At 35.2% G+C, this 24709-nt stretch overlaps 1 protein-coding gene across 10 annotated transcripts in view; it reads right to left on the bottom strand.

The window, feature by feature from the left end:
* Positions 1 to 24709, bottom strand: part of KLHL8 (kelch like family member 8) — a 53924-nt gene that overhangs the window by 16696 nt on the left and 12519 nt on the right. For 7 of the 10 annotated variants that reach the window (XM_082391131.1, XM_082391135.1, XM_082391132.1 and 4 more), the window contains 3 exons: positions 13288 to 13652; positions 2487 to 3035; positions 1894 to 2080 (listed from right to left, as the gene is read on the bottom strand). In XM_082391131.1, the coding sequence (XP_082247257.1) occupies positions 1894 to 2080; positions 2487 to 3035; positions 13288 to 13500 (949 nt within the window). In that variant the 5' untranslated portion in view covers positions 13501 to 13652. The remainder of the gene's footprint in view (positions 1 to 1893; positions 2081 to 2486; positions 3036 to 13287; positions 13653 to 24709) is intronic. The other 3 variants (XM_082391138.1, XM_082391137.1, XM_082391130.1) reach the window with 2 other exon arrangements.

Below are 24709 nucleotides of genomic sequence, written 5' to 3'. Positions count from 1 at the left end.
TTTTCTCTAACTGGCACCCAGAAAAACATCTATTTATTATTCAAAACTAAGACTGGGGGTTATTTTCTCTATAAAACCTTTTCTGTCCCTTCCAAAGTAAAAATAACCACTCTTTTTGCTTCCCACTATACCTTTTGATTATATCAAAGTACCTTTAATACTTTATTGCATTTACTTATTCATATGTCTATTTCCCTAGATCAGACTGAAAGTTCTCTCAAAATAGGAACGGCTATAGTCTATTTGTGTGTTTACATTTCTAATGCCTAACCCAGAACCTGGCACATAGTAGGCACTTAATATACGTTTGCTGAATGACTACATACATGAATGACCAGAACTGCTTGTGCTATCTTTTCCAACCAATTCAGTGTTTTAAATCAGAGAAATTTAAAGTTGAAAGAGACTTTAAAGATCCTGCAGTCAAAATTATTTATAAACTGAGGCCTTCAGAGATTAAGAAATCTGCCCTAAATTACAGATGTTTTATGGCACAGCTGGAATTATAATCCCAGAATGTAATCCCAATTATTGATTAGATTTTAGTTAAGTGGACCCTAATATTTCAGCTACATAGGTCACCTAGGAACATGACATGGAAGGAAAAAAATTAAAATGAAGTAAAAAGATCACGACACAAATCCTTTCTCCACTGTTCTGTGTAGCCTTGGGCATCCTTTCACTCTCTCTGATTCTTAGTTTCCTCATCCATAAAATGGAATAACACCATCTTTCTCACAATAAGGATCAAATCCTTCACTAAAACCTACTCTATAAAGTTCTTGCAATCATGTAAGAGATCATGTATATGAGGGTCTAATACATTTGTCATATAACCTAGACTACCAAAATCTCTAAATTCAAGTCTGAATCTGAAGAATTAAATACCTTGACTTCTTGAAACAGGATTCACAACTAAAAATATCTACATTTCAAAAATTTAATACTTGAAATCAACCTATAAAAAAGGGAAAAATAAGCCATCATGTTAAACTATTTAGAAGAACTACTTCTTCATAGGCAGACCTACAACATTCAAATTTTCTTTATACTATCTAGATAAAGTCCCACTATTCATTACCATGTACTGCCTTTTGTTGTTTTTAGGCTAGTCCACGGATCTCTTTATTTAATAACCACATTAGGTCACAGCAGATGTACAGGAAGTCTCTGTTCAGAGTACTGATTCCAGAATTCACTGACCACATTTATTCTCCCTTATCTCACAAATACATTCTTTATAAAGAGTAACATAAGTGAACATATAAAACTATTTTCTCAGGAAAATATGAAAGTCTGTAAATTATGGCAAATAAAGGCGAAACTGCATGCCTCCTCAAGTATAAGAGCTTTATATTCTGAGAGTTTAATGTGGTCTGTTATACTATTAACATTAGATGTATTAAGTACCTTTCTTTTGATGTGATAAAATGCAAAAACAAACATTTAAATATGCAATATGTGTTAAGCTCCATGTTTAGTACCAGGGATACAAAGTTATTAAGATACCTACCTGTCTCTGAAGGGCTCAAAACATGTCAAATAAATTTCAATGCAACACAGTAAGATGTGCAAACCAAGTGTCATTTAAGCAAAAATGACAGAGGATCTAATTCTGCCTAGAAGAATCAAAAAGACCCCCAAAGAAAAGATATTTCAGCAGTCTCTTCAGAGTGTATAGGTCTTGTTACAGCTTTTTAAAAAACTGGCTTATTGGTAAAACTATCTGAAATCATGCACAGTAAGAATTCATATATAACCTTACTTGCCAATTATTACTTTAAGACAATCAGATACTAATCATCTTACAATTAGGTTTGGGCAAACATAACCAACCCTCAAATACAACAAAATTCCTTAGAGCAGAGTTGATAAAATGAGTAATTTAATTACCAGCAGTATGTTTCCTTGGGGTAGTCCGAATGGAGTATTCAAAGTCAGGTACTGCTCTGCTACTCAAGTGAAGGTGGTAATTTCTTGCTTCATCCAATAAATCTCTACATTTTAGATTTTGTTTGACAATCTGTTCTTTTGCCACAACACCCATAAGAAAATCAACCGGCAACAGCGGCAAACGAACCTAAGATTGTGAATAGTTGCAGATATAAAATTTAAGTTGCAATTGGACAGTTCATTCTTTACTTTCACTGAAGCATGTTCTCTTTTTAAAACTCATTTATTACCTTCTAAAATCTGAATGAAGCTCAATGTGCCAAGTTCTAAAGCAATTTCCAGTACTGGTCTGTACTAATGATATCTCAAAGGGATTTTTTAAATATTCAGGTTAAAAAGCAGGTAATAATCTTTCTAATTCAAATAAAACAAATTCAGACTTATCCTTAAATGGTATAGTAAGTAGGAAAGAGTCAAAGCCATTTTCACATCATATTACATCAATGGATAATCTACACTTTTTATGATAAATGGAACATGCTGATTCGCTTTCATATCATTTCATTTCTATACACAATCTTATTCATCCCTACCTGTGCAAGTGTTTCATCCAACCATTTGGAATGATGCTGAGGATTGGCAAGAAGCCACTTGATGGCTGCACTATAGACCTGCTTTTCATTCTCAATATTTAGATCACTGGAGGACAAAAGCTTATGGAGATGCTGGGGTGACACACTTACAAAGTCTTCACACTCCACCACTTCAGGAAAATGCTCACAGGCATACTGATCTGCCATGTCCATTAAGTCTATTCGATTGTGACTTTCTGCAAAGGCTCTTACTGCCAGACAATTGGAGGGATGAAAATGTAACTTCATGTATTCACAACAAGCTCTAGCCACCAGTTCAACCTGTAGAATACAGGCTGCATATAAGAGAGGCTGGACATTGTCAACAGTCAAAGTGAGTCGTGAAGAATAGACAAACTTTACCAAGTCTTCTATTGCATCACCATCAAAATCTCTGATCTCAATCAGTGTTTGCTTGGCTTCAGCCATTTCAGAGAGAAACATAGCTCTGAAGTAGGGAATAACACAAGCCAATACCAGTTTGTGACAAGAGATTAGCTTTGAGCCAACCTGTTCAAAACAAAACAAAGAGAGACTCAGTTTAATATCAAAATTAGCCTGAGATCAGCATCAAGTACATGTTGTATAGCAGGGATAAAAACTCCAGACAAGTTTAGTGTATTTGTTTTAACAATGTAATCTTTTGTCACTTACTTTCAATCTAGGCCAATTTCTTAAAGTCAGGCAATTTTCTTCTTCCAAGTGAGAGTCAAATCTTTTATACATGTATCTATAATGTATATACCATAAACTATGATTTTTCTGTATTATCTCACATTTCAGAAGCATTTTGTGAATTAATGAGGCTAATAGCAAACATCACCTAGCACTTACTATGTATCAGGCACTATACTTTTTTTTTTGGTCTAAGAGTCCTTTCTTTTTAAAAAAATTTTTTCCAATTTTATTGACACACAATGTTGTATAAGTTTAAGGTATGCAGCATTATGATTTGATATATGTATATATTATGAAACAATTAGCACAGTAAGTTTTAGTAAACTATCCATCACCTCATATAATCTTTCTAATGAGAACTTTTAAGATCTACTCTCTTAGCAACTTTCAAATATACAACACAATACTGTTAACTACAGTTATCGTGTCAGGCACTATTCTAAGTGCTTTTCATATATTAACTCACTCGATTGTCCCAATGCCCCTATGAGTAGATACTATTATTATCCACAATTTATCAGTGAGAAAACTGAAGCAGAGTAAACAAATCAATGTTAGTATTTACTATGAGCTTAACTGAAGTTTTTTCATTTCCTATTTAAATCATTTTGAAATGATATTTTATAGAAATGTAATAAAGAACACTGAAATCTCACCACTTTGTTGAAAAATTAGATTGCTTCCAATAGTCTGCCATTACAAACACAGTAGTGAACTTTGTTGTAGGAGAATCTTTGTTTACATTCTCTATTATTTCCTAAAGATAAACTCCTAAAAATAGAAATGCTGCTTCAAAGGATAAGTACTATTTGGATACATACTACTAAATTGTCCATTTCTGATCCGTTTACAATATTTGTGCCATATTCTGAATGTTATCTTGTTAAGAAAAACCTGCCAATTCAATGTATGAAATATCTCATTGTTTTAGTTTACTTTTTACTAATATGATTGAATCATTCATAAATTTTGGACTACGTTTATTTCTTCTAAGAACTCTACGACTTTTTTTGTCATTTGTAAGAACTCCTCAGACATTTAGAATATTAGTCATTTGTCATATATACATTTCAAAACTTCTCTTTTATTAAGTATGCTTCAAAATTTTATTCACTCCCTATGGATTTTTATATAATCCAATCAATCTTTTTCCTTATGACTTCTGCCTTAGGTGCTATGCTTGAAATGGGAATCATTCTAACAGTCCATAAATATTTACAGGTATTTTTTCTAGTTTTATGTTTTTCACAAATCTATTTCCATCTGGAAGTTTTTGGTACTGAGAAGACAGATATCTTTTTTTATTGATGTATAGTTGCTGTACAATATTATATGTTACAGTTATTATGTACAATATACTGATTCACAATTTTTAAAGGTTATACTCCATTTACAGTTTTAAAATATTGGCTATATTCCCCGTGTTGTACAATATATCCTTGTACCTTATTTTATACACATAGTTTGTACCTCTTACTCATCATCTTTTTAACACAGTAGTTATCCAGTTTCCCCAGCACTTTATGTTAAATAATCAATGAGTACAAGTAATAGGATAGTAGTGTTTTAGCAATTATCCTGTTTCCATGTAACATTTTGATTATGTAATACACTTATAGTTGTGTTTCATTATTTGGGAACTAATTTTAAAATAATAACTCCTAAAGAAAAAGGCCTGAGGAATGTTACAATGTATAAAAGGTTTTGCTTATAAATGCTCCTTACCCAGCTTTTTTCACTAATGTAGAGGAAGAATGAATATCACTTATTTCAACAAGTACAAGATGATTGTTTCTGTTGGTTATACTATATTTACTTTGTTAAAATAATTTAGAAGGCAGGATTTAGAGTCTACTGAGATTCAAGCTGTAAACTATACTACAGCAGAAAGCTTGGCATGTTCTCAAATTCACATTAGCCCTAAAATGGGATCTGAAATCTGATATTAAACATTTAAAAAATAGTCTAAAAATATCTTTTTTTTTTTTTTTTTTTGGATCATCTGCATTGGCCACCACTGAGATTTAGTTTCTATGCAAATACTTGTAAATCTCACATGACGTAAACCTGCTCAATTAAACTACTTACAAAGACTCTATTACATAATAGTACTATAAAATAAGGTACTACAGGCGCGGCCAGAAAGGTGGCTGCCCCCTTGCCTGTCACGCACAGCACGTTCGTTGGGAAACTGGTGCTAAACCATTCATAGACTGCTTCTGGGTAGGGGTTTTATAGGTAGCAGAGCAGCTCCCTCGCTGCAATCTACTGAAAGTCAGCCCTCGACATACGGTTTTGTGGTTTTTTTAGTTTTTTTTTTTTTTTTTTAAGTACTACACTTTTCAGATAAACATCATTTTTACAATGCCTTCTCATCCAAGCTGTACAAATCAATGGCCCTCAAGCTATTTTCATGTTGTTTATAAGGTTCTGTCCCTCTGTAACTCATTTAATTTGATTCAAATAAACTAAAACATGTATATTTAATATACACACACACACACAAAATCATACCGTTATGCACCGTTTTAGAATAAATACCCATCTTCTAAACAAGAAAATTTTAACAGATATATTCACAAATTTGGGGGAGAAAGTTTATAAACTGGTAATTCCCAGTTAAGGCCCTCATACTGTTTAATGATAAAATGCAAATTTATTCTTGTATGAGAATAAATTCTCGTTGCCTAAAATCCTTCGGTAGGAGTGACAGTGATTTAAAATGCTTCCTTACTCCCCTTGGACAATCTAAAGTTACTGTTATGGACTATGGCTGGTAACAGCAGTGTTTTCAGTTTTGTACTGAATTCTGGGAACATTGATTTTGACTGGAATAAAGGAATTGATACTTGGATGTTAGAGTTCTATAATGGCTGGACATTTTCTTTTGTTTTCTAAGTTTTGTGAATGTGGGGCTAATGCAAACTAACATTTTTGTAAAACTAAATAAATAAATAAATACCCATCTTAACTTTAAAAAGATCTTTGAGCCTTATATATGAAATAGGAACATCAAAAAATTTGGGCTTCTATGCATTCATTAACTTTCCTTTGATACTATGTAGTCTCATTATGTTCTTAAGAGTTTATTTCTAAATTTTTCTTCTCTGGTACATAAATATAAGTATCAGTTACCAAAAATATTTTATCAGAAATTTTAAAATGAAAGAAATCGAAGTCTAAAGACTAGATGTTTAAAATTGGGTGAAAAATACACAAACTACAAAATATTAGACATTATTATACCATTTAAAATCATATAAATACTACAGCATATGTCCTTGATACTAGGAAATTTTCTAATTTACATTTTTATTAGGTAAGTCAACATATGGATAATTCAAGATGCTCAGGGGAAAAGAAAACATGTCAAGCTTAAACCCAAGTAGTGAAATATGTAGAATATCAACATTAACATAATGATCCTTTATTTTTTAACAAAAGCTTGAAATACAAACCGCTAATCCAAACCTTGAGTAACTGTCCATGGATTAGCCAATAGGGATCAAAATACAATGAAACAGGGACTTCCCTGGTGGCGCAGTGGTTGGGAATCCACCTGCCAATGCAGGGGACACAGGTTCGATCCCTGGTCTGGGAAGATCCCACATGCCACGGAACAGCTAAGCCCGTGAGCCACAACTACTGAGCCCATGTGCCGCCAACTACTGAAGCCCGAGCGCCTAGAACCTGTGCTCCGCAACAAGACAAGCCACTGCAATGAGAAGCCCGCACACTGAAATGAAGAGTAGCCCCTGCTCACCGCAACTAAGACCCAACACAGCCAAAAAAAAAAAAAATACAATGAAACAAAGGCTTTTGGATTAGTAAGGCACCTCACTTCCAACATGGGGATTTAGTGGGGAAGAGTACATGGGGAAGTCAAGCATCCTTAATTTTTATTGCTGATTCAACATTTAGGTCCAACCAAAAAAACTATATGACAAACTAAGTAGAATTCTATTTGAAAACAATAAATGACCGTCTGCTGAATTATGAGGTAAAATGAACTAAAAATGACATTAAAAAAAACACTAAACAAAGAACATTAAAAATTCCATTAAGGGACTTCCCTGGTGGCACAGTGGTTAAGAATCCACCTGCCAACGCAGGGACATGGGTTCGAGCCCTGGTCCAGGAAGATTCCACATGCCGCAGAGCAACTAAGCCCATGCGCCACAACTACTGAGCCTACGCTCTAGAGCTCACTAGCCACAACTACTGAATCCCGTGTGCCTAGAGCCTGTGCTCCACAACAAGAGAAGCCACTGCAATGAGAAGCCCGCACACCACAACAAAGAGTAGAGAAAGCCTGCGCGCAGCAACAAAGACCCAACGCAGCCATAAATAAATTAATAAATAAATAAACTTATATATATATAAAAAATCCCATTAACTATCATCCCTGACTTTCAAAAGGAACCTATCTACTACCTTACATTAAAGGTCACTTACTTTTCAAGTTTTCTTTTTTCCCCTCAACTACAATATATATTTAATGTGTAAAATCAAGAAAATACAGAAGAATATAAGGGAAAAAATTTACTCACAATTCAACAAATACTGTCAACCTGTTGGCGTATTTCCTTTTAACTTTTTCCCATGCATTTTGAAACATAATAGACTGTCCTGAACTTCGTCACCTTTTCCTAAGTTTCCGAAAACTTTCAACTCTTCATGCTTATTCTACACAGTGGATGTAACACAGTTTATTTATTGATATCAGCCATTAAGACAACTTTTCCATATTTTAAATATAAACAGTATCTTAGAACATGAAGTTTTTTCAGCATTTCAGAATACTTCCTTAAGATAAAATCTGAAAAGCAGAATTAATGAGTCAATAAATATAAGCTTTTTACAGCTCTTGATACATACTGCCAAACCATCCATGAAAAACAAGGAATGAATTTACATATCCATCAGCAGTGTTTGAGAATAATCCCTTCATCAAAATTTCAAAGCAATAATGTTCAATATGTTGATAACTAAACAATTTTTCAACTGTTTTACTTCTTTGACATTTTTAGTACTTTAAAAAATCTGGCAATCCTGTGAACTTCTTTTGCAAACTGTTGTTCTTATATAGATTTACTTCATTTCTAAGTATTAATTGTATAATCCCATTACCATGGATTGTTGAAAACAAACATACTAAAATTTTTTTTTAATTTATTTATTATTTATTTATTATTTATTTTTGGCTGTGTTGGGTCTTCGTTTCTGTGCGAGGGCTTTCTCTAGTTGCGGCAAGCAGGAGCCACTCTTCATCGCGATGCGCGGGCCTCTCACTATCGCGGCCTCTCTTGTTGCGGAGCACAGGCTCCAGACGCGCAGGCTCAGTAGTTGTGGCTCACGGGCCCAGTTGCTCCGTGGCATGTGGGATCTTCCCGGACCAGGGCTCGAACCCGTGTCCCCTAGCATTGGCAGGCAGACTCTCAACCACTGCGCCACCAGGGAAACCCCTAAAATTTTTTAAATCATTAAAAACTAAAGTATATATCAGGTTGAAATGTTTACAATTATGCCACTTAACAGTAACTCAAGCTAAATGTTTGAGAACGATATTGAAATAAATGTATGGAAAACACACAGAACAGAAATAAAGACTGGAGGGAAAAAAGCCTATATACCCAAGTCTCCTTTAATGTACATTTATAAACTGTATTCTAATTTTTCAGCTTAATCCCTTGTAATTTTGCCCTTTTATCTCAATTAGCTACTCTTTTTCAATAATCCACCAATTTTATTCAGTCTGAGTAGCCATAAACATGTTTAACTGCCAGGTCAAGAAGGGGTTAAATGTATAAGACTCAATGTCTTGGCTTGTAGTGAATTACCATATCACAATGTCTAGTCACATTCACTGTTCTACAATCTTATCTCACTACGTTTACTTTAAAAACCTGCACAATGAAAATAATAACTTTTAGGTAGCATTTTGGGGGTCGAATAAACAAGGATCTATGGATATAAATACTCAAATATCCCTTCTTCTGAGCAACATTAAAAAAAAAAATCAAAATACTGACTTACTATTTGAATGGACAAAAATAGAAGTTATCATTTTATTAGACGTCTTAACACAGAATGCTTAAGTGTTAAATATAAAATCACTTTCTCGGGCTTCCCTGGTGGCACAGTGGTTAAGGATCCGCCTGCCAATGCAGGCGACACGGGTTCAAGCCCTGGTCCAGGAAGATCCCACATGCAGCGGAGCAACTAAGCTCGTGCGCCACAACTACTGAACCTGTGCTCTAGAACCTGCGAGCCACAACTACTGAAGCCTGTGCGCCTAGAGCCTGTGTTCCACAACAAGAGAAGCCACCACAATGAGAAGCCTGCACACCACAACAAAGAGTGGCCCCCGCTCACCGCAGCTAAAGAAAGCCGGCGTGCAGCAACGAAGACCCAACACAGCCAAAAATAAAATAAATAAATTTATATTTTAAAAAAATCACTTTCTCCTTTATCATTTCTCTTTTATTAGATTATGCCTGCTCTCTGGTCAGGAGTTAACTGCTACATTTATAAGGATAACAATTTTATAACTTCTACCTCTTGGAAGTATACTACTATAATGCAGTTCAAACACTGTTTCTCTGCAATCTTTCAGAGCACTTATTCTTACCTGATCTGTTGAAAGTTTTGACAGCAAATAATTATAACACTTAGAGTCTTGAACGTGTTCATTAGAATCCTATAAATACTTGTTTTAAAAAAAAAATCACAGAAACGTGCACTTTCAAAAAAAAAAAAAAGCCAAACAACATGACTGAAACATAATCAGTGGTGGCATCAAGAGGTGATGTAAGGGACTGTCCTCCTCTAATAATCTCTATCAACTTCTTGAGGTAAAATTAACTATGATCTTTAACAAGGATAATGACATTTCCTCAAACTACATAAAGCATAAATAAAAGCATCTTTGTAGATGCTACTCTTGTTCATCTATGATGTATAGTTTAAGCATTATGAGACCTATGCAATACCCCTTTCAAGACAATTTCCCTCTGCCTTTTCCCCACCAAATTGTTGGCCTTAAGAACCTTCCCTCACACATGACTTTAGAGCTGCTACTAGATATATTGTTTTAAAATATTTTCACTAATAAATATACATAATAATATATAAACAAGTTTTACCTTTCCCTGGAATGACCTCAAGATTATATATAATCTCCTATGTGAAGCCTTTCCAATCACCTCTCAGACATAGTTAACAGATCCTCTCCTATGCTTCCATAAAAATATCATAAAATGACAATCACTAAATTGTATTTTAGTTAGCTGTGTATGTGCCTATCTCCAGCTAAATTTCAAACTCCCTCAAAGCAAGTACAGCATATTATTCAGATTTATTTATACTCTCCATATACTAAGGTAAGACCTTAGTAAATATCTGTTAAATGAGTTTGTTTTTCCAATATCAGTGCTCACTTTGGAATTTAAAAACACACTAATGGCCTTACATATGAACAATAAAACCAGTTTTGATAATTGTCTTTCTAAAATGCTTGTCCTAAAAGCAATAATGACCTAATGAAGCATACTAATAAAAAAAGGAGATGACTATATCAAAGTATAATCCTCAAGGTTATATGAATGTAAAAAGTGAAGTTTATATTGAACAGAGCATTATAAACTACCCATAATCCTACTTGGTTTAGTTGTTCTGTGACAGTTAAATTCTGAAAGTTTAAGAAATGTTGAATTAGAATTAAGAAACAAATCCAATAACAGACCTGCTAAAAGATTAAGCTACAATTCTTTCTAATGATAAGAACAGAATATACCGTAGCAGCATTATCTAATACTTTTGGAACAACAAGAATAGTACACATAATGATCCTAACAGCTGATTATTTATTGAATATTATGTACTGAGCACTGTTATAAGGACTTCACATGTTATCAATTCACTTATTCCTCACAAAAACCTAATCGTCATCATAATTTTACAGTTGAAAAAATAAAAATGATAGCTCCTTTAAATTAGTGAAGTTTCTCATTCCTAAATGACTTCTATCACTGCTTCAAACACAGTAATTTGGGGTTTCCACCACAGATTCTTTTTTCTTTTTTCCACCATAGAGTCTTCTGAGGTTTTCACTTCAACCTATTGCTGAAGTTACCCAATAAACAAAGAAAAGTTATGAGATTAGTTATCACTTGCCCTAAAATGGCTGTATCCTTACTTTTCACTTAAGAAAGTTTACATGCAGTAGCTAGTAAAAATTATTCTAAGATCCAATTATAAAATGTATACAATCAATAATATTCTATTTAATTATTTTCCAACATATATTGATTTGATGAACTGATAATTTATTAAATTCAAATAATCTATTTTACATTTTTATTTTTGCCAAATCCAGTGTGGGTCACTGAATTTCACACCTGTGTTGAAAATCAGAACAATGGCATTAGATTAAACATAATATACTATACAAATCAGGTGTTCTACACCTACAGTTTAGGTCTTCCTTCATTAAAATTTATACATGGCTATATTTCACATAAAGCTAGTAAAATTATTTAATAGTTTTCTTCTCAATATCTTAGTGTCCTTACATATTTGTAGGTCCTAATTAAAAGTTTAAGTAAGAGAATATAGGTCATTTATTTACAGTATAACACTATACTCCTGGACATTCTGGGCCTAAAACTCAGAATTTATGCATTCAGTTTACAGACTTTTGCTGAGTGTCCCTGATCTGATTCTCTAAGGGTGTCCTCAATCCCCACAACTCTGAGCTCTAAGAACCTGACCTATCAGGAGCAGAAAGCAAAATCTAAAAGATCCCAAAGTGGCAAATCTCATGTGGAAAATGCTGCATGTATACACATAAATCCTCAAAAGAATTTAATATTACACTGAGAGATAAGAATAGTAAGAGGTACTTTAAATGAGCTATGAGAAACAATTAGAACACAGGCTCTTCAACACTGCTTTATCAATTTTCCAACTTTATTAAAACTGTCCTTTGTAGCAGAGCAACGTGATCATATAGGCCCTTAGACAAAGTTTACTAAAGACTTTTTCATCCAAGTCTAAAAAACACTCTACTCCACTATCAGGTAAAAATAAACAATCTCACTTAAAGACGGTAATATTGAAATAGAGATTAAATTACAGGCATATTTTGGAGATACTGCAGGTTCAGTTCCAGACCACTGCAATAAAGCAAATATCTCAATAAAGCAAGTCACACGAATTTTTTGGTTTCCCGGTGCATATAAAAGTTATGTTTAGACTAAAAAACGCTAACCATCACCTGACAACTCAGTGCTGCCACAAACCTTCAATTTGTTTAAAACAAACAAAAAACACATTATCTGAGAAACACAATAAAGCAAAAAAGTGCAGAAAAACAAGATATGCTTACACCAGAATAGGAACACACAGTAAAACACTAGTGCAGCTACATATACAACCAAGAATTCTGACTTCTAACCAACATCAAGAGTAAGTGAATACATCAAGTTGTTTTTTTTTTGGCTGCACCAGGCAGCATGCAGGATCTTAGTTCCCTGACCAGGGATCAAACCCATGTCCCCTGCAATGGAAGCATGGAGTCCTAACCACCAGACCACTAGGGAATTCCCAACATCAAGATTTTTTAATTCACAAGTTAAAAGCTAATTCCCTGGCGGTCCAGTGGTTAGGACTCCACGCTTTCACTGAGGAGGGTGCAGGTTCGATCCCTGGTCAGGGAACTTAGATCCTGCAAGCCGTACGGTGCGGCCAAAAAAAAAAAAAAAAAGCTTATCTGGTCAACAGCAATTTATCCATTTCACAAATAATAACTATTTGTTGTTTTAGGGCTCCAGAACTTTCAGAAGTGAAACTAAGAAATAGTGAATATCAATATTTAATTAGTATAATAATTTTATCTTATGCTAGGCTCCCTTTACTTACCCTCCCTTATGTCCCTTCCCCTTCAATGTAAAAAAGGGTTGAAACTAAAACCATTCTGACTATAATAAGTAAAGCACTAAAAATTTGCCTTGTGTGGTTATAGAAACCTTTATTTTATATAATACACTGAAGAGGCTGAGGAAAGAAAAAAAGACAGTCTCACCTTCAATGTGATATCACAGAGTTCTCCATTTTCATAAAACTGAAGAAGAGAACCATGAAAATCTTTCCAAGCTTCATTTGCTTCAAAGATAAAGGAGTCTTCTCCATCACCATCACCAAGTGAAGATCTGTTCTTTATTTGCTGGTGCTGTTGCCTTTTCCCCTTTGTGAAGCGATTCCTAGCTTGTTTTGCATTCACAGGTTCTGAAGCCATTTGTAACACTCTTCTTTTAATACAGCTCTCTTCTCAAACATCCCATTTATTCTTTTGTAAAGGATGGGGAAAAGGCAGAAGGTAGATGCAGTCCATTAAACTTCAGACATTTTTCAAAACCTACTCAACTGCCATTGTCCAGTTAGCTGAGACTGAAAAAAAATAACAAAACACACATAAAACAACCACTCAAAAAATGATTACTAGAAATTATAGTTTACCAATACCATATATGTAAAATGACCATATAAATCATTGTTGAAAGAAGAACAGGTGACTTTGTATTTTTACACTAAATGTCACATAAGCCACCTGAGCTAACTGTATCAGGGACTCCTTTAAAATCTAATTGGAAAATTGTGGGAAGATGGTGGAGTAGAAGTACAAGGAATCTGTCTCCCACACAGACAACAACTGCACTGACAGAATCTGTTTGATGTAACTATTTTGAAACTCTGGAGTCTGCTGAAGGATTACAACTTCCAGAAGACTTAGTAAATTACAGTTGACTTTGGTCAATTTCAGCTCTGTGTACAGTAGCAGCTGCCCACCCTCAGCCATGTGGCAAGCAGCTGTGCATGTGTTTCTGGAGCAGCTTACACAGAGTTTGCAGGAGCCACAGTAGGCAAGAAGGACTCTATCCTCTGAATATCAGGGATCTCTCCTCTGATTGCTCACTACTGTTTCTGATCACAGAGGTGCAGATAAAGAGGTGGCCAGCCACTGTTACTGCACCTCCTCCCACTGCTGCAAGCCCCTCCCTCTCATCTGAAGTGACTTCCAGGATATTTTAAAGGCTGGTGCCCTTTACCGCTGCATTTTTCACTATTTCCCCTTTTGGGAGTAAGACACTAAAGACTAAGACATTAAAAAACAACTGCATAGGGATTCCCTGGTGGCGCAGTGGTTGAGAATCTGCCTGCTAATGCAGGGAACACGGGTTCGAGCCCTGGTCTGGGAAGATCCCACATGCCGCGGAGCAACTAGGCCCGTGAGCCACAATTACTGAGCCTGCGCGTCTGGAGCCCGTGCTCCGCAACAAGAGAGGCCACGATAGTGAGAGGCCCGCGCACCGCGATGAAGAGTGGCCCCCACTTGCCGCAACTAGAGAAAGCCCTTGCACAGAAACGAAGACCCAACACAGCCATAAATAAATAAAAATAAAAATTAAAAAAAAAAAAAAAAAAAAAACAACTGCATATACAAGGAAAATTAGAAAGTGACCATGCATGCCCAGGAAAAGGCTCAGAAAAGACCTGAGAAGACTTTAAGTTTAAACCTCAAGCTGATCTTCAGCATAAAGACAGCCCACAACAGTTTAAAAAAAAAAAAAAAAAAGCCAAACAATAACAAAAAAAAACAACAAACCTTAAGGAATAGGGAAAAATCTGATTTTCAGAGTTACCACATTATTAGACTCAAATCTAGTATTTAACAACCGAAAAAAATCACAAGGCATACAAAGAAACAGAAAAGTATGGCCTATTCAAGGGGAAAAATAAATCAACAGAAACTGCCTCTGTCTAGTAAAAATGCCATTAGTTCCTTTTCTAAGACTTTAAAACAACTGTCTTGAAGATGCTCAAAGAACTAAAGGAAGATGTGAACAAAGTCATTTGTGTTAACAAAATGGAACTATCAAGAGAGAAACAGAAAACCTAAAAAGGAACCACAGAGAGATTATGGAACTGAAATATTAATAACTGAAATTAAAAATTCATTAGAGGGGGGCTTCCCTGGTGGCACAGTGGTTAAGAATCCGCTGCCAATGCAGGGGACACAGGTTCAAGCCTGGTCTGGAAAGATCTCACATGTCATGGAGCAACTAAGCCCGTGCGCCACAACTACTGAGACTACGCTCTAGAGCCCACTAGCCACAACTACTGAAGCCCACGCGCCTAGAGCCTGTGCTCCGCAACAAGAGAAGCCACTGCAATGAGATGCCCACGCACCACAACAAAGAGTAGACCCCACTCACCACAACTAGAGAAAGCCCATGTGCAGCAATGAAGACCAAATGCAGCCAAAAATAAATAAATAAATATTTTTAAAAATTCATTAGAGGGATTTGAAGGCAGATCTGGGCAGGTAGAAAAAAGATTTAGCAAAGTTGAAGCTAAGACGATGAAAATTATCAAGTCTGACAAACAGAAAGATTGAAGAAACATAAACAGCACCTAAGGGACCTGTGGGACACCATCAAACAGATCAACATACATATCATGAGAGTCCTAGAAAGACAAAAGACAGAGAAGGGGGCAGAGAGAATATCTGAAGAAGTACTGGCTGAAAACGTCCCAAATTTAATGAAAGACATGAACATAAACATCCAAGAGACTCCAAAAAAGATGACCTCAAAGAGACCCACACCAAGACATATTATAATCAAACTTCCAAAAAGCTAAAGAGAGAATCTTGAAAACAAGAAGAGAAGTGAATCATCACATACCAGTGATCTCAATAAGATTATCAGCAGATTTCTCATCAGAAACTTCAGAGGCCAAAAGACAATGGGTGGATCTGTTAAAAGTACTAAAAGACAAAATGTGTCAATGAAGGATCTATATCCAGCAAAACTGTCCTTCAAAAGTGAAGGAGAAAGTAAGACACACCCAGATAAACAAAAGCTGAGGGATTTCATGATCACTAGACCTGGTCTGCAACTCAAGGGAGACCTACAAGATGAAAGAGATGAAAGAACACTAGACAGTAACTCAAAGCCATATGAATATAAAAGTAAATACATGGGTAATTAGAAAAGCTAGTATTATTATAACAGTGGTTTGTAATTGTACTTTTTATATTTGAGAGACAAATACATTTTTAAAGAATTATTAATGTAAAAAGCTATTTTACTGTAATTTTGCTTTATTACACCAAATCATGTTTCCTACATAATTTAGAATACTTAAAATAATAAGTAAAAAATAGAACTTAAATAAAATTGAAATTAAACAATTTTAATAATTTGAATTTTTAGTTCATGTTTTTAGGCACACAATGTATAAAGATGTAATTTTGTGACATCAACAACTGAAAAAGGTAGAGATGAAACTGTAAAGCAGCAGAGTTTTTGTCTGTTATTGAAGCTAAACTAGTATAAATTCAAATTAGAGTATTATAATTTTAGGATGTTAAATATAATCCTCATGATAACCACAAAGAAAATGCCTATAGAGTATACACATAAGAAAATAAGAAAGGAACTTAAACATTTCACTACAAAAAAAATCAACTGAACACAAAAGAAGACAGTAATACAGGAAATGAGGCTCAAAAAAGCTCTAAGGCACATAGGAAACAAACAGCACAATACCAGAAATAAGTCCTTCCTAATCAGTAATTACTACAAAAATCAATGAATTAAACACTCCAATCAAAAGACAGAGATTGGCAGAATGAATAAAAACACATGATCCAATTATATGCTGTCTACACAAGACTCATTTGAGATCCAAAAACACAAACAGGTTGAAATGAAAAGGATTGAAAAAAATATTCCATGCAAACAGTAACCAAAAAAAGAGCCAAAGTGGCTACACTAGTATCAGACAAAAATAAGACTTTAAATAAAAAATGTTACAAGAAACAAAAAAGGACAGTATATATTAATAAAAGGTTCAACACAGCAAGAAGATACAATTATAAATATTTACATATATAATGACAAGTCATGAAAACATATGGAGCAAAAACTAAGAAATGAAGGGAGAAACAGACAGTTCTACAATAACAGTTGGAGACTTCAATACCCTACTCACAATAATGAACAAAACAACGAGACATAAGTATGGAAACAGAGAACTTAACACAATAAACCAAGTAGATCTAACAGACATATACAGAACACTACCCAACAACAGGAGAATACACATTCTTCTCAAGTGCATGCACATGGGATGTTTTCCAGGAGAGATGACATATTAGGCCACAAATTAAGACTCAATAGATTTTAAAAGATAGATATACCAAGTATCTTCTCTAACCACAACACAATGAAGTTACAAATCAATAACAAAAAAGAAAAACGAAAAATTTACAAAATTGTGGAAGTTAACACAATTTTAGACAACTGATGGATCAAAGAAGAAATCACAGAGAAATTAGAAAATACTTAGAGACAAATGAAAACAAAAACACAACATACTAAAACATGAGATGCAGCGAAAGCTAAGCTAATTTCCCACTAAGGGGGAAATTTACAGTTTTAAACACATCAAAAAAAACCCCCAAAACATCAAATCAACAACCTAACTTTAAAACCTCAGGAACTAGAAAAAAGACAAATAAACTAAACCCAAACCTAGCAGAAGGAAGTAAATAATAAAGGTTTGAGCAAAGAGAAATTAAACAGAGAATAGAAAAACAATAGAGGAAAATCAATCAAGCCAAAAGTTGGTTCTCCGAAAAGATCAACAAAATTGACAAAACTTCAGCTAGACAGACTACGAAAAAAGAGAGGGACTTCCCTGGTGGTGCAGTGGTTAAGAATACGCCTGCCAAAGAAGGGAACATTGGTTCAATCCCTGGTCCGGGAAGATCCCATATGCCATGGAGCAACTAAGCCCATGTGCCACAACTACTGAGCCTGTGTTCTAGAGCCTGCGGGACACAGCTACTGAGCCCGTGTGCCGCAACTACTGAAGCCTCCACGACTAGAGCCCATGCTCCGCAAAAAGAGAAGCCACCGCAATGAGAAGCCTGTGCACCGCAACAAAGAGTAACCCCTGCTCACCGCAACTAGAGAAAGCCCCACGCAGCAAGGAAGACCCAACACAGCCAAAGATAAATAAAACTGAAAAAAAAGAAAAAAAAGAGATAAGCCTCAAATCACTATATTCAGAAATGAAAATGGGGACGTTACTACTGATTCTAAAGAAATAAAAAGAACTATAAGAGAAAATTATGAACTGTACACCAACAAATTGGATAACCTAGATGAAAAGGACAAGTTCCTAGAAACACAAAACCTATTAAGACTAAATCACAAAGAAATAGAAAATCTGAATAGACCTATAACTTGTAAAGAGATTGTATCAGTAATCAAAAATCTCCCAACAAATAAAAGCCCTGGACCTTATGACTTCACTGGTAAATTTTACCAAACATTTAAAGAACTAATACCATTCCTTCTCAAACTTTTCCAAAAAATTGAAGAGGAAGAAACACTTCCTCACTGATTCTATGAGGCCAGCATTACCCTGATACCAAAGCCAACAAGTGTTGGCAAGGATGGGGAGAAACTGGAACCCCTGTGTACTATTGGTGGGAATATAAAATGGTACAGCCACTGTGGAAAACAGTGTGGTAGTTCCTCAAAAAATTTAAAATAGAATTACCATATCATGCAGCAATTCCACTTCTGGATATATATCCAAAATAATTGAAAGCAAGATCTTTTCTTTTTAATTGAAGTACAGCTGATTCACAATGTCATGTTAGTTTCAGGTGTACAGCACAGTGATTCAGTCACATATATACATATGTATATAATATATATTCTTTTTCAGATTATTTTCCATTATAGGTTATTATAAAATACTGAATATAGTTCCCTGTGCTATACAGTAGGTCCTTGTTGGTTATCTATATGTTAATCCCAACCTCCTAATTTATCCCTCCCCCCCTCATTTCCCCTTTGGTAACCATAAGTTTGTTTTCTATGTCTGTGACTCTGAAAGCAAGGTCTTGAAGAGATATTTATACACCCATGTTCATAACAGCTCTAATCACGACAGCTAAAACGTGGAAGCAACCCAAGTGTCCACAGACAAATAAACCGATAAGCAAAATGTGGTATATACATACAATGAAATATTATTCTGCCTTAAAAAGGAAATTCTGCAATATGCTATAATGTGGAGGACCTTGAGAACATTAAAGATATTATGCTAAGTGAAATAAGCCAGTCAAAAAAAGATAAACTGTATGATTTAATATATGAGGTACAAGTAGTGAAAATCATAAAGATAGAAAGTATAATGATGGTTGCCAAGGGCTGTGGGGAGAGGAGAATGGGGGGCTTGTTTAATGGGTACAGAGTTTCAGTTTTACAAGATGAAAAGAGTCATAGGAATGGATGGTGGTGATGATGGCATAACAATGTGAATGTAAATAATAGCACTGAAACATGCACTTAAAAATAATTAAGATGGTAAATTTTATGCTATGTGTATTTTATCACATTAAAAAAAAATCTAATTTGAGAATAATTCAATAGCACATGACTTTCAGGATGTGGAATGCACTATCTCCAAAAAGAGAGGCTATGAGCTAAAAATTTTAAGTTTAAAGACTATCTGATGATGCAAAGCAAAAATAGAGGGTATTTTGACTGAAATAGGTTCATCCTAGATTTTGAGGTCAGATCATGGTTCCACCATTTACCAACTGAGTAACGTTGGGCAAATGACAATCTGCTTAAACTTTAGTTATCTCCTCTGTGAAACAGAGAAACCACTTACCTTACAGAAATATTCTGGGGGTTAGAGATACGGTGTTGCTAAACACATACACTTGCATTATAAAAATCTCATTTTATTTGCATTTTCACATCGAATTTACTAGTATTTACATAAAGTCAAACTTACTCATTATCAAAGCATATTTGATGACTAATCACACCACCAATAGTTCTATGCTACAATCCTATTTTAGTGACAGAAACAAAGAGACTTTAAGTTAAATCCGTGATTATACCACTTACCGGCTTTTTTTTTTTTTTTGAAGGCTTTGCTAACCTCAATTTCTTTACCTGTAAACAGATATACCTATCTACTTCATAAGACTATTCTGAGAATTATATCAAACTCAATAATAGATTTACAAGTGCTTATGAAAGTATGACCCATGTTGCAAATACTGGTATTATTAGCGTGGAAGCTTCACTTACTATGCAGTTTCTGAAAATGATAAATACCTTAACTAGTCTTTTCCTGTATTCCTGTATTACCTTTATTGTTAATTGCATCAACTATTTCCAGCTTTTGACAGGAACCAAAATGGTCAATGTAAGACTACAGATTATAGTTATTAATATCCTTTTTTTTTTTTTTTTTGGCTGCGCCACGCAGCATACAAGATCTTAGGTTCCCCAACCAGGGATTGAACCCGTGCCCCCTGCACTGGGAGCACAGAGTCTTAACCACTGGACCTCCAGGGAAGTCCCAATAGTTATTAATATCTTCTTAAAGTTACTGTGGTGGACACATGATGGTGACCCCCAATGAGTCATGCCTTCATATAATCCCCTTGAGTATGAGAAGAACCTGTGACTTGCTTCTAACCGGCAGAATATGGAAAGGTGATGAACTGTCACTCTCTTGATTATGTTACATTATATAAGGTTGTGTGAGAGCCTCTCCTGCAAGCCTTGAAGAAGCTAAGTGCCATGGAGACAGCCACGTAGCAGGAAACTATAGGCAATCCCTAGGACCTGAGGGAGGCCTCCACCTGACTGTCAGTAAAAAGTTAGGGTCCTCAGTCACACAACTGCAAAGAAATTCTCCCAACAACCGAAATGAGTTTGGAAGTAGATTTTTTCCATAGTTAAGCATCCATAGGATAACAAAGACTGGCCCACACCCTGACTGGAGCTTTTGTGAGATCCCGAGCAGAGGACCCAGATAAGCCAGACTCCTTACTCACAGAAACCGAAAGATAATAAATGTGTGTTGTTTTAAGCCACTAAGTTAATGGTAGTCTGTTAAACAGAGTAGAGAACTAATACAGACACCTTCTGTCAGGTCTAAAATTCTATCTGAGGAAAGCATGTATAGATGTTCTAATAGGCAGCAATCACTCTAATATCTTTTAAGTTCACATTTCTGATGCAGAATAAACAATGAACAGATGGAACAAATAGAAAACAAATACCCCAATTTGTAGTTGAAAACCTCTTCAGTAAACAGTCAGATAGTAAGTATTTCAGGCTTCACAGACGGTAAATCTCTATCACAACTACTCAACTTTGCCAATGTAGCACAAAAGCAACCACAGACAATAGTAAATAAATGAGCATAGATGTATTTCAGTAAAACTTAATTTATAAAAACAGTTGGTGTCATTTGACCCTTGGGTCACAGTTTGCCAAAACCTGAGAAGGATGGCTGATTTAAACCCAACTATGTCAATAATCATGTTAAATATAAGTGGTCTAAACACCCCCAACTAAAAGGCAGAGACTCAGGAATACTACTCAGCAATAAAAAAGAGTAAGGCATTGAAACATATAACATTATGCTGCATGAAAAAAAAACCAGTCTCAAAAGGTTACATACTATATGATTCCATTTATGTAACAATCTTGAAATGATAAAATTATAGAGATGGAGAGAAGATTAGTGGCTGCCAGGGGCTAGGGAAAGATGAAGGAAGAGGAGTGGCTGGGGCTGTAAATGGGTACCACAAAAGATATTTACGATAGAACTATACTATATCTTGACTGTGGTAGTGGTCACATGAATTTACGCATGTGATAACATATACATTCATAAATTAGTGCATGTAAAAACAGGAGAAATCTGAATAAGGTAAGCAGACTATATTAATGTCAATTCCTTGGTTGTGATATTGTTCTAAAGTTATGCAAGATATTAGCATTGAGGGAAACTGGGTAAAGGATATACAAGATCTATTATTTCTTATGACTGCATGTGAATCTACAATTACCTCAAATAAAGGCTAAAAAAAAAAAAAAAAGACAGACTGGGCAAGAAAAAGTGGGGGGGAAAAAAAAAAGTGAGACCCAACTATAAGTTGCCTACAAGAAAAGAGCCACTTCAAGTATAAAGATACAAGTAAGTTAAAAGGATAGAAACAGATATACCATGCTAATAGTAATGCTAATAGTAATAGTAAAGAAAATGGAAGTGGCTGCATTATCAAACACAAACTTCAGAGCAAAGAAAATTACTGGTGATAAAAAAAGACACTATATAAAAACATAGATATCCACATGCAAGAATAAAGTTTGACTCTTACCTTACACCATACACAAAAATTAACCCAAAGTATATTAAAGATCTAAATGTGAGACCTGAAACTGTAAAACTCCTAGAAGAAAACATGGGGAAAACACTTTATGACACTGGATTTGGCAATGATTTCTTGGATATATGACCAAAAGCACCAGCAACAAAAGAAAAAAAATAGACAAACGGGACTATATCAAACTTTAAAACTTCTGTGCAGCAAAGGAAACAATCAACAGGGTAAAAAGGCAACCCACAGAATGGCAGAAAATATTTGCAAACCATAGACCTGATGAGGGGTTAATATCCATAATAAACTCCTATAACTCACAATAAAAAACTGATAATCCAATTAAAAATGGGCAAAGAACTTGAATAAACATTTCTCCAAAGAAATACAAATGGCCAATAAACATATGAAAAGGTGCTTAACATCACTAATCATTAGGGAAATGCAAATCAAAATCACAATGAGATACCACCTCACACTTTCAAAACAAACAGAAAATAACAAATGCTGGCCAAGATGTGGAGAAACTGGACTCCTTACGCACTGTTGCTGGGAATATTAATACAGTACAGATAGAACGTAAACAGTATGACAGTTCCGCAAAAATCTAAAATAGAATTACCACATCATGCAGCAATCCCACTTCTGTGTATATATACAAAAGAACTGAAAACAGGACCTAGAAGAACAGGACCTATATTCGCATAACCATGTTCACTGCAGCATTATTCACAATAACCAAGAGGTAGAAGCAACCTAAATGCCCATCAATGGATGAATGGATAAAGAAAAAGTGGTATACACATAGAATGAGTATTATTCATAGAATGAGTCTTATTCAGTCTTAAAAAAAAGAAGAAAATTGTTATATGCCACAACACAGATGGACCTTGAGGACATTTATGCAAAGTGAAATAAGGCCGTCACAAAAAAGACAAATACTGCATGAATCCACTTATATGAGGTATCAAAACTAGTCATATTCTTAGAAAAAAATAAAATGGTGGTTACCAGAGGCTGAGGGGTGGGGAAAAAGAAGAGTTGTTGTTCAATGGGTATAAGCATTTCAGTTTTGCACAATGCAAACACAGTTAACACTAATGTACTGTACACTTAAAAATGGTTTAGATGGGAAATTTTACGTTGTGAGTTTTTTACCACAATAAAAAAAAAAAAAAAGACACTACATACATAAAAGGGTCAATTCACCAAGAAGATATAATAATTTTAAGTGGTGGAGTCAGGGCTCAAACCTAGCCAGCAGGACTCCAAGTGTCTGTGCTGTTAACCCCTGCACTACTGTTCAGAGCATACTGCAAGTGAAACAGAATTACAGAACAAAAATACGTGAAAAATCAAAGTCTAATTCTCCCTTGTAAAACCAGCTATTTTTTCTAATTCCTCTGCTTTTGCAAGTGGCAACGCCATTTTTTCAGTTGCCCTAATTCAAATCCTGAGCCAATCTGACTCCTTTTTCGACTTACATAACCCATCAGTTTTAATTCCCCTGATTTCTACTTGGGAAAAATCTCTCTCCTATTCATCTCTTTCTTCCTACTCTCATTGAACTCTACTCTCTTTCACTGTACTCTAATTCCTATCTTCCATTAACCAATCACCATGCCCCTCTGTCCCATCCCTAAACATCTATCAAGGGCAAGGCTGCAAGATTTATCTAGCTCTAAGTGTCAGTTCCAAACTGCTTAATGTTATGTATTTCAACAGCTTATCCAGGCATTCAAGGCTCTCCTTGCTCTGACTCCAGCCTACCTCCCAATCTTTTGCTCCATTAATTTTTGACATAAAGTAGGGAAAAAGAGGGGAAAGACTATTTGCTAAACCACTATGTGTCACATATTTTTCCAGAAATCTTACATATACAGTTGTCCCTCAGTATCCACGGGGGATTGGTTCCAGGACTCCCTTCAAATACCAAAACCCAACGATGCTCAAGTCTCTTATACAAAATGGCATAATACAGTTGGCCCTCACTTTCCACAGATGCAGAACCTGCAGATACAGAGGGCAGACTGTACTCTGTCATTTAAGCATCACAACTACATTATAGATGGCCTGAACATCCCTGACTTGCCCTGTCACACAGGTAGAAAATGGTGGAAGGGACTTCCCTGGTGGTGCAGTGGTTAAGAATCCGCCTGCCAATGCAGGGAACACGAGTTCGAGCCCTGGTCCAGGAAGATCCCACATGATGCAGAGCAACTAAGCC

This window comes from Balaenoptera borealis (genome assembly GCF_965194805.1).
Source record: "Balaenoptera borealis genome assembly, chromosome: 4".
NCBI lineage: Eukaryota > Metazoa > Chordata > Mammalia > Artiodactyla > Balaenopteridae > Balaenoptera > Balaenoptera borealis.
The sequence above is the reverse complement of the archived record's forward strand: the minus strand, read 5'-3'. Positions and strand labels throughout refer to the sequence as shown.